The sequence below is a fragment of the Rattus norvegicus genome, chromosome 19 (genome assembly GCF_021556685.1).
Source record: "Rattus norvegicus strain SHRSP/BbbUtx chromosome 19, alternate assembly SHRSP_T2T, whole genome shotgun sequence".
Classification (NCBI taxonomy): Eukaryota; Metazoa; Chordata; class Mammalia; order Rodentia; family Muridae; genus Rattus; species Rattus norvegicus.
Window position 1 is genome coordinate 14302501 of NC_141552.1, and position 11271 is coordinate 14313771.

General features: G+C 43.1%; 1 protein-coding gene across 1 annotated transcript in view; it reads left to right on the forward strand.

Moving 5' to 3' along the window:
- LOC147998818 (disks large homolog 5-like) overlaps positions 1-9970 on the forward strand; it is a 45330-nt gene extending 35360 nt beyond the window's left edge. Inside the window, exons 2-5 of the mRNA XM_087595498.1 lie at positions 6430-6589; positions 7823-7966; positions 8599-8761; positions 9476-9970. Coding sequence (XP_087451624.1) covers positions 6430-6589; positions 7823-7966; positions 8599-8761; positions 9476-9505 — 497 coding nt within the window. The 3' untranslated portion in view covers positions 9506-9970. The remainder of the gene's footprint in view (positions 1-6429; positions 6590-7822; positions 7967-8598; positions 8762-9475) is intronic.
- The last annotated feature ends 1301 nt before the right edge of the window (positions 9971-11271 follow it).

The window sequence follows — 11271 nt, forward strand, 5'->3', positions numbered from 1 at the left end:
ACACCCGATATTCACACACTGTTGGCGCAGGCACTGACAATAGGTATCACAATAGAAACTAGTAACTAGATTTAACCAAACTATCCTATTAATGCTGTATTTCGTCGTATTTTTTTTTTTTTGCTCTCCTAGAACCTGGAAGAGGCTTGGGGTTTTCTAATCCTACTCATAATTTATTATCCTTCCCAACACTATGGGCTTTGTTCTGTTAATGCTAACAGCGCCATCCAATACCTAGGATATTTTCTACTGACATGTGTGACATGAGACAAAACAGTCCCTGTCATCCCTCACCTGAATAAACTTCCTTAGAGGACAGTGTAGTTGGAGGGTCCTTCTTTCCTCTCCAAGATCGAGAAACATTTCCAGTCTTCAGACAAGTGTGTCAGCCATTGTCCAGTGACTGTCCTGAGATGTCCACATTGTCAGCTGAGTGTCGTCATCCAGCCTGCCCTGTAATTGTTGTAGATGATTAATAGGGTTCCAGCCCTAGGATTTAATTCAGTGCTACAGTACTTGCCAAACATGCTAAAGCCCTAGCTGCCACCCTAGTCCTGTGTGCTCTAGAGAAAGAAAATAAAGAACCACATTGTCTATCAAGTTTCTCCTCCAAAAGAAGGAGAATCTGCATCGGGTCTTTTAAGTAACTCTAAGCCCCAGCTTCCCCACAGCTCCCTCCTTCGATTGCACTATTGGTGCATTTTCAGTAACGCTCACTTTATTTTTGGTGTGCAAAGAATATGCACCATGTCAGTAAAGTGTGTGTGTGTGTGTGTTCATCCATGAATTCACTATAAACTTTTATCAAATGACCCAGAAGACCGTGGAGAAACCTGTCAATGTGCATGCAGAATTATGTTACTACTGTTCCATGGCACCTTGCAGGGAACACTGAAATAGTGGGCTGCTTTAATAGAGCCTAAAACCAGGCTATGCATGGTTTTCGGTGAGATTGTGATGTGCAACACCACAACACAGATCAGCAGAAGCTTCATTTATTCCATGCTGCTGTTACCAAGTGAGGCAAAGCTTCATCCCATAGAGAGTCTGTAGGATCTGATCAAGGGCAATAAACTCAGGGTTGAAATCAAGCCTTTAGAAACAAAGAGAAAAATACAAAGTCAAGGAAAGCAGGAGCTGTGTTTTCTTCCTCTTTTTTTTTTTTTTTGAGAAGATCCACAAGAGAGACAACCCCTTCCTCTAACTAACAATGCAGAAGAGAGACAATACATAAATTAAAAATCAGAAATGAAATGAGGGACATAACAATAGACACCGAGCAAATTCCAAAATCATTAGTTCTTACTCCCGAGGACTTTACGCCAGAAAACTGGAATATTTCTTCGATATTGTTGATTTTGTAGACAGATAACAATTACCAAAGTTAAATCCAGATCTGGGAAGGTATTTGAATAATACCCCTAAGAAAATAGATACACTCATTAAAGGTTACATACATTATATATTATATTGCTTTCTTTTTGCACGATTAAACCCCTTTGAGGACATTTAGGTATGTTATAGAAAGTGTTACTTTTAAAACAAAAGAACAAAGAAAGAAATTGTGGAGTCACTGAGATACACTTCCCAGACAGGATCAAGGAAAGACGGCTGAGAGATGCAAGCAGGGGCTGGAATGCTGCCCTTGAGAAGAAAATGTTTTCTCACTTTACCTCACACTATGTTGTACTGTGTCCTATGTTTGTGGATGCGGCTCTCATGCTCTCTGGCTTATGACAAGTGTATTGTGATACTAGGAAGAAGGGTGGTTTGCTATACAGATATTTTAAGAAGAAGCCTTTGCTTAGCCTTACTTCTTTGCCTAGTCTTGCCTCAGTCGTTCCTGGTATCATGGGAATAACGATCTTATTATATCTTGCCAAAAGGGAAAGTGAGGTAATGCATATTCATGCCTATATAAGGGTTAATAAACTTGCAGCTGCATGCAGTTGCATCTGCCTTTGCTCTGCATCCCCTGTGTCCTGGTTATTTGTGACCGTACCTGGGCCCCCAACGCACTAGATATTGACAAGCATCACCCTTTTCAGTGTTAGGTATATATTTTTTTGAAATCTATGATGTGGAGGCGTATTACAGCAACGATATGAAATAGCAGGCTAGCATGTATGAAAATTGCTGTGTTTAAGCTAGGTGTGGGGACAAGTCCTCAAAAGGAGCTGTTAAGATGGGAAACAAATAATGCGTTTGTTGCTGGAATTGAGTTGCCTCAGCTGTGTTGCTCTGCCTGCTCAGTGTCCATTCAACCTCACTCTGTTTCTACAGAGGAACTCAATGTTTGCCCCAGCCGCCTGTGAGCTGTGATATGGGCAGAGAAAGGCCAGGACACAGTGCTGGTTTTCCACTACTCAGTTATGCTGAAATTTCCACTACTGTACCTGTATACACAAGTACAGTGTGGTCAGTTATTATAGATATTTGTCATTTCTTACAGAGGGCAACTATGATTGACTACACCCAATTATACAAAAAACAAAACTCAGGAAACCTGGCCCTTGGCAGCAATGAATCAAGAAATATCTAGGATGGTGGGGCATGAATTCTGCCAAGCAATGAACTCAGATAGGTGGGGTTGTGAGGAAGATGGATGGTTGAATAGCCCAATAGATTCATGTCGTATCATCTTGATTTAATCTAAGGACAAAGAAGTGCAGTATCTCTGATGGCTTTCTTCTAACCCATTGAAAGGTTCACTGGGGTTTGACCTCAGTTCTTCATTCTTCCTGCTGGGGCAGCAACACTCAGGGAAGCTTGAGATTGCCATAGGCACAGTATTAGGCTAGAAATGCTGAGTAGGTGATACTAAGTTGTTCAGATGGTGATACCCATTTCATTTGTTCTTAACGTGAACCTAAGGAAAGACAGATCAAGGTCCTTAGAATACAAAGATCATTTCCAGTTTTTTTCTACCTTTCCTGAATGAAAGACTGGTTGGCAAAGAATGGTAAAAATTCAAGAATTGGTAGATGATGCTTTGAATGGAGGGTGGGTTTCTGTGCTGGTTTTAGACAGGTTCTCAATTACCCCATTTGTTCTCTAAGTTGCTCGTCCTGTTCACTTTGAGCTCAAATAAAGCTGCTTCCACTTTCCAACAGGTAGTCTTACAAAGGGGCCTCCAAGGACTGTGAGGACAGCATTAGCCAATGAGAATTGAGGTGTGTAACCCACAACTATAGCTTTATCTGAAAGACCCTCAGACAGAGGAGACTCTCACACCAGTCCTTAGGACAATCACCACCCCATGAACACACAGGACTCAGTCTTGATGTAAAAACAAGAGGTTTACTTTGGGATACCATGCACTGGGGCTCGACACGGTCCTCACGCAGGAGGGATGTGAGGAGCCTCGAACAACAGAAATGTACAGCTTAAACAGTCATTTACGATCACACAGTTTCATTAGCTCAGCTATTTCGGTGCCAAGGATAACTAGGCAGATGTTTCTCGTCCTGGGATAAGGCCGTAACCACATCAATGTAGCTATTTCAGTAGGAAGGACATCTGACTTGATATATGTTTTCTTATCCTGGGGTTCCCAGGACAAGGACCAAGGATATCTGTCTTGGCAGGTGTTTCTCTTCTAGAGTTCCCAGGACAAGGTATAGCTATGTCGGCCTATAGCACAGCTGCATTCAGTACCAAGGATATCTCACTTCTATAGTGGTCAGTCAGCTTCCCAGAGATGTTTCCTGTCTTGTAATTGCCCTGCAGTAAATATGTTCTATACCCTCCGTTCTTATGGTCGGGCAGCTTCCTAGAGAGTGGGTGGGAATGTGCTTTCTGTACTTTCTGGTCTATTGTCTAACGTCTAGGGGCTAAGCGAGGACCAGCTTAAAAGATTCTCATTTTTAAGAAATGGCTGTACTGATATCAAACGGGGATCTTTCATATCCACTTTCTTCCAAGTCTACCAGCCATCTCAGATTGTTGCTGTAATATGCCTGACAATCAAGGACACAGAAAAATAACTTGATACACAGCAAGGACATGGCAATCATATCCTGTGTCGTTATGTATGTTCTGGATGAGGTTGGTTAAAATGACAATATTGCACAAAGCTTTATATAGGACCCATCAAATTAAGGGTCACTATGCACTGTCATAGCTAAAATGGCCTGGTCAGAAGTGACCACTGGATCACTCTTCTGTAACTTCACATCAGAGGCTTGTGCTTTTTGTGTTTTTTATTTTTGTGGTTTTTTTCTTATTTATTTATTTATTTATTTATTTATTGCTTTATATGTTGTCAGGAAGATAGTTCAAGTCATGGATCTGCCCCCAAAATCTGAGCTTTGCCACTAATACTGTAAACAGTATTAGTGTATGCATTCAATAAAATAACTGTTTTTTTTTAATACGACAGATGCTTTTGTGTTTTGTGGGGTGATCCATGAAACAGGAGTGAAGATGCTTGTTTCTTACTCTGTCCACTGAGTTATGTCTCTAGGCTTGTCCTACTCCTTTGGCTGCATCACCCCAACATCTGCTGACTATTTTATTTTTCAGATGAAATCACACGTTATAGCTTAGAGAGGCCTGTAAGCAATCCTGCTTTGGTAACTTAAGTGCAAAGAGGAGAGCCCCACACTCAGCCTGAGGGTGCATTCACTGGTGGATCCAATATTTCAGTTTCCTCTCCTAACAGATAACCCTATTGTTGCCAGGACCATAATGAATGCAATTCTTTCTCCTAAGGAATCTGGTGGCAACTGTCAAATGTTAAGCACAAAGCTTCAGGTTGTACCTATAACACACACCCACATCGCAACCTACCCGACAGGCTATTTTTGGGTGTGATTTCATGCACCTGCACATGATGACACAGGAGACCTCTTTGGCTACTTATAGGAACTGGTGTGATTTCTCAGTAATCTTTAATGGGTAATATTGCTGACTGAGGAGAATTTGAGGTAGGATGAAACATTTCTGTGCAGGGATTGGGGAGGAAGCACTCACTTAGATACATAGCAATGACTTAGGTTTTTCCAATCAAGCCTAGAGCCAAATTTGGCTTTGGAAGCATGTGGTGCTCAGTGGCTATGCCACAGGGAAGTCCCCTGAAAAGGGTCCATCAGCTTTTGCTCAGTACAGGGAGAACATTAGCAGGGAGGCAAAGTCTGTTATCCATGACATCAGCCGTCCCTTCGTGGACATTCTATTGTCTCCTAGAGAGAGAGACCTTGGAATCCCTGTGATGTCACCAGTATCGTTGTGACAACCAATTCCCTACTTTTTCTCTTAGTGTCCAAAGGATATATCCACAGACATGTTTGCCCGTCTTTGTAGGCGCTTTGGGAGAGTTGATATTGATAGAGAAGAGTCTAGAGTGAAGCAAATGAAACCTAAAGGTAATGATGGACACAGGACATGGGGAATGTGGAGTAAGTTCTGGGCAGTGTATGTTGAGCTTCCTGTCAGGGGTGTGTGTGGGGGTCTTCCGCTGACCTTTTTAGTAATGGGCCACAACCACTGGAACATCTCCACAGATATTGAATTCCATGATTATCACAATTCCTGAAAGTCAAGGTTTTCACATCATTAGTTTCTCCATAACCACATGGAGGATATGGCAATGCCTATGCTATTATTGGGTGAACTTCTAGTCTTTACTTTTACAGTGCATTCGGTATGTTAAATTGATATAATAACACCATAAGTAGTCATGGAGGGTATAACTTTTCTGAATTAAACAGGGCATCAATGTACTTCACTTTCATTGCTTCTTTAAATTCAGTGACTATCTGACAGTAGTCAGAGGGAGAGAATTGTGCTCCTGGCCATGACCTTATATTCTTAGAACTCCTCTGACTACCTCTGGCTGACGGGGCCAATCTTACCTTCATACAAGAGGTTCTGTGTGGCAGATATTTTTCTACAGTAGCCAAACTATATGGGGCAGGTAGAGAGAGAGCCTGTAACCTACTGGCACTTCTGGGGCATTTGTCATTTCAGTAGGGGGAATTAATAAGTCTGTTGACCATGTCCTCCCCCTACATGACTTTTTAATGCAAAGTTATTGGACGAGAGTAACAGTGTAGGATATCTGAGTATCCCTGATCAATCAAGTCATTGTGGATGCTGAATTGATGATCTGACTTCTGAAACCAGAGGGGTGAGGGTCCTGAAACCAGGTTGTAGCCTGCGTACCTGATAATAATCCTGGAGAAGGCATCTCTCTGGTACTTGTAAGCCTGTGTGGGCGGGCATAGGGAACACCTGGCTGCTTATATCTCTTGGTCTCTATATAGTAGTGGGGGAACTGTGATCCACTTAGGACGCCTCTTACGCAGACCAAACTCCTTGCAGTGACACTGGCTTCCAAGCATGTTCTCCTGTTTGGACCTCACTGTGGTCTGTGTATGCTCTATGCATTTGCCCCATGCGGGTTCACTTTTGTTCTTCTACCTACAGAGGCCTGCAGACAGACGTCATCCCCTGAAAATGTCCGAAACAAGGTGCAGGCCAACGAGGAAGAGGAGAGGCTGAAAAGAGAACTGGAGCTAACTACCAAGGAGAGAAATGAGCTGACAGAACGCCTCCTTTATGTGACAGGTGGATCCATGAGCAAGAGGTAGCATTGCTCCAAACAAACGACCTTGTTCTAAACCTCATCTCCCATAGAGAGGAGATTCAGAACCTGACCCTTACTGAGGAGTGAGTTTGGAAATGGACTCTCTGATTCTGCCTGTTGAAAATCTGAACTTGTGATCTGAGTGAAGAATTCAGGGATAAAGTCACTGGAGCATGAGTTCCCAGTGTACAATTGGAAATCCCTTGACAGGTGGCAGCTTTGCAAGGTTCTAGGTGCTGTGAGTTTGTGGAGAGTGTTTGTACTTGCTAGGAAGGTGACTGAACGCTATCATCTCATGGCAGCACCCTTAGGTAACAGGTCCCACATTGTTGATCATCATGCTTAACTAGAAGGCCTGAGGCTCAGGCCTGTTCCTTCTTGTCTGTGTGCCTTAAACACTGAGACAGTAATGGTGCATACATTTCTACTGATTCTCATTGTGCTCTTTCCATATTTGTCTCTCTTTCTCATTCTCTGAGTCTGTTTACTTTTCTTTTCTTGTGGGTGTGTCCCAGTTTGTGTGTCTGTGTGTGCACAGGTCTGCATGCATATGCACAACTTTTATATGTTTCTATGTCCCTGCACACTTGGAATTTAGGGGTCTGTTTTTTGAACTCAGGATATACCTGTATAATAGTTTCATGGAGGTGTAAGTGCTTTATTTTGGAAGCCCCACTTTCAACAATACAGTTCTTTGCCTGTATGGTCACATTTGTCTATACATTTGTATGCCTTGGGGAGATTATAAGTTTGTGGCAATATCTGGTCTCATCTCCAGAATTATGTGTACTGTCTGCCTCTAGAATATTAGTTATTCGGCTTGTAGCATTCCACTTGTCAAAACAGGAAAAATGAAATCAGAGGTTTCTGGGTGTGTGTGTGTGTGTGTGTGTGTGTGTGTGTGTGTGTGTTTGTGTGTGTGTGTGTGTGTGTGTGTGTGTGTGTGTGTGTGTGTGGTTGGGTAAGCTCTGTGGCCTAGGCTCTTGACAGCATAACAGGTTTGAATGCAGATCCAGCCCTCCTGATTGAAAAAAGTGAGCCAGGGAACCCTTTATCTGGGTGCTTAGCTTCTGTTGTCCTGGGCACACAATTCCAAGTTTCTGAATCTGAAGAAGATCCAAATATGTAGAATTCAGAAAGTGTCCTTCCAGGGCTGGGGTAGTACAGGACACAGCCTGAGTTCATATAATCCTAAACCTCGATGTTCATTGGGTTCTATCTTCCTGGGGCCAGCCCCTACTTCAGGCCAATTCCATTTTATGAAAACTTGAAGATAAAGGAGAAAGAGGTCATGTCATTACTGCACAACTTAGACACAAAGAACATTGAACATCGTGAGAAATTTCAGGAGCTCAAGAAGGAGATTAACTTCTATCAGTAAGTACTGGTCAGAAGGGCCCATCACTTGTGGAATGGCCATTGCTGCCTCTCTTTGTTCTGGACCGGAGGGTCTGCAGCTCTGGGCCCATCTCTTCTGCTGTTTAAATATCACTGTGCCGTGGGTCTTTTGGACTCAGTTTCAGTTCCATAAGAGACTGTGACTTCTCAGCACAGTGTCTATGCATCTTTAGAAGGCTCTGGATAGAACTACACTGATTCAGGCATCAGAGTGTTATTAGGCCAACCTGTGGCTCTGGGGTCATACCAGGTTTAACAAAGCTCAATGTGTGGACCACATGGTTTGCATGACCTCCCTTGGTTCTACTGTCCTCTTGTGGTTGTTTACTGCCTACGAATTGATGCTGTCCCAATGCATAGGGCTCTCATGGGTAGTTGTAGATCCCTTGTTCTTTTGGACAGACATGGACTCTTATTGGTGCTTGGGTCACAGAAACAATTTATTCTTCCCTGGATTGGCCGTTTGCTGTTTGTGCAGCAGCCTTACATGTATGGAGATGTATTCTATGAAGTCTTTATGGGTATCTGGGTCCTGGTGGAGTTTGTGGGATTTGGCAGTTGGAATGGGAGGAAGAGGCTTCAGGATCTTACTATGCAGAGTGTGTTTCCAGCAACCTGCACAGCCGGCTCCTGATGGACCAGGCATGTATGAAGAAGAAGTTGGTCACATTGAAGCAGGAGAGCAAGGAGTTACAGCGATACTTGTTTGAGTTGAACCCGAATGATGAAGACGAACAGGAGAAGGCCAGCAACCTCCAGACCCAGCAAAATGTGGTAGGAACAAGCAGCTGAGTCAGATTAACAATGTCTGATACCATTTGCCTATTGGATACATCTTTGCTTCCCCTATCACCTTTCTAATCTCCCCACACCCAGTCAGTCACCCACCTCATGTGATAGAGTTATTCATTGCTCTGTCTATGCACAAGTATTCTGGGATGTTAACCACTCTTCAGAAACTGAATTATGGGCAATTATACTTCTCTGCCCTTTTTGAAACTGCAATCCAGAAATGGTGACAGAGGAATAACATATCACATGACTGCATCTCCCTATCACAGATTGGATGCTATGAAGAGTTTTGAACGAGTTCTTGGTCGCGTGACAAAGGTCATACAGGGGTCATGTGATGTTTGGAAGCACCTTGTAGGGATAAGAACCAAGTGCAAATGGCGAATGAGTCCTGGTCATTGGCTTTGATCTCAGTATCATGTGGCCTTCTCCTTTCTTCCTGCACCCCAATTAGGTCTCTCCCCATTTCCCCATTCTTGGTTTGCACTGGTAGAGTCTGAGGAGCAGCTTGTTCTCCCACAGTACTGTGAGGGTTGCTGGTGATGTTCCCAGCCTGCAGAGATATCAGCAATGATTTCAGTGAAAAGATCAGTGCTGTCTGTCCAATGCAGCTGTGGGGACAGAAGGCAGCAACTTGACAGCTGGTATGCGTGTCCCCACCAAATCAGTGTCTTAATAGCTGCCTTCTCCTCCCAGGTCTCAGAAACTGCAGGAGACATGGCATAGGACGGATCCCAGGAAGACAGCCCCCTGAGGAATGAGTTTCTCTCTCAGGAGTTCCCTGTGACGACAATCCTCACAGTCAAAACTTTTTGGGGGAATATTCTTCTTCTCAGATAATTTCCTCAATGTATAGAGACCCTAAATTTATGTATCCGTATGCCAGCCTGTCTCATTGAGGTATTTCTCCTTTCTCATACCGACAACACCATTTGAGAGACATCTGAGGGGACTGCCTTGACATCTCACGTCCTAGAGGAGAAACAGCACTACAACTGTGTTTCTAAATGTTCATATAGAAAATGCTGTTAAGAAATGTTTTTGGTTATGATTTTCATTGAAGTTTTCTTTTTGTTATTTCATAGTTATATATTCTTGTTACTGTTTTTCATTTTTTATACCATTTTAGTTGTTCATTTTATGCCTGTTTTTTGTAAATTGTATTCCTTATGAATAAAAATTGATTTGTAACTCTTGACTCTTAAGACCATCTTATTCAAGGGTCCTTTCCCCTCCTGTAGACTTAGAACTGACAGCTGGATATGGATCTTTGCATGATCCAGTGAATTGAAAGCCACCAAGGGGTACACAGGGTGATAGTGTCTTTTGTGTGGATAATGTGACTTATTTTATGGACACACACTTTATGATGTAATCACTGACATACTGTATCCATGCTGTCATGTGTTCTGCTCATCCTAGTCTATATCAGTCTACAACACACATTCATTATTGACTGTGTGCACCAGATATTGAGTAACACACACTCATGCCTGTAGAGCTGCAGAAAAAATGACAACTTTCACAAAGGAATATAGAATAATCCTAATCGAGAACCATGTGCCTCAGTTTTTCTTCCAATACAGCATTAGTATTAAACCACAAAGATAATGACTATCAACGTCATTTTGGGAAATAGGTTTTTATAGGTGCTGTTTCACTTGATCGTTCATATGCTGTGTTTTTTATTGTTGCTGATTATATTTATTTTTATCATTTAACTCAATGGATCTTTTTTTTTCAAATGTATGTCTGGGCCACTCCTGAGTGCATTTCCCTCATGATCCAAAAGAGGGAATAGCATTCCCCATTGTAGATGATTGTTAGGGACCATGTGGTTCTTCTGAGAGAGCAGCAGATGCTCTAACCTGGGAGTCATCACCACAGCTCCTGTAGGTAGCTTTTGTCCTTCCAGGGCATGTGCTGTACTAGGTGGACACGATCACCTCCCATTTAGGAGAGAGATCTCAGGAGATGTGTATGTACAGGTGGTTGAGCAGTGCCTGCTCAATGTGGTAGGCTGCTAGGCAACCAACTGAACCCCAGCCCTGCTCCACCTGCATTCTTCGAGGCAGAGTTTCTATAGCCCAGGATGGTCTAGAATGCATCATCTACCTATGTCTATTTTCCACTAATGCTAGGATGAGGAGCATATGTCCTCCACACCCTTCTTTCCAAACAATGAACATGCTCATGGTCTGGTTATCACATGGCCATGAGGGAGGTAAATAACACTCAGCCAAAACAGAGGCGCATTCCACAGTCACACAGACAGCCTGGACAGATCTGACACGATCAGCACCAGGTTTGACTGCCACTACTTGAAGCAAGGTCCTCCAGTGTTAGGACAACCATTCAAACAGCAAAGAATGAACCTGTTCCCAGCATCCGAGGAGTGGGAGACCCAGAAACCCATGTTTCAATGTGGCCATTTGGAAAATGGAAGAGGGGAGGCAGGGAAGCAGCCAGAACTGGACACAGTTGCAGGGACC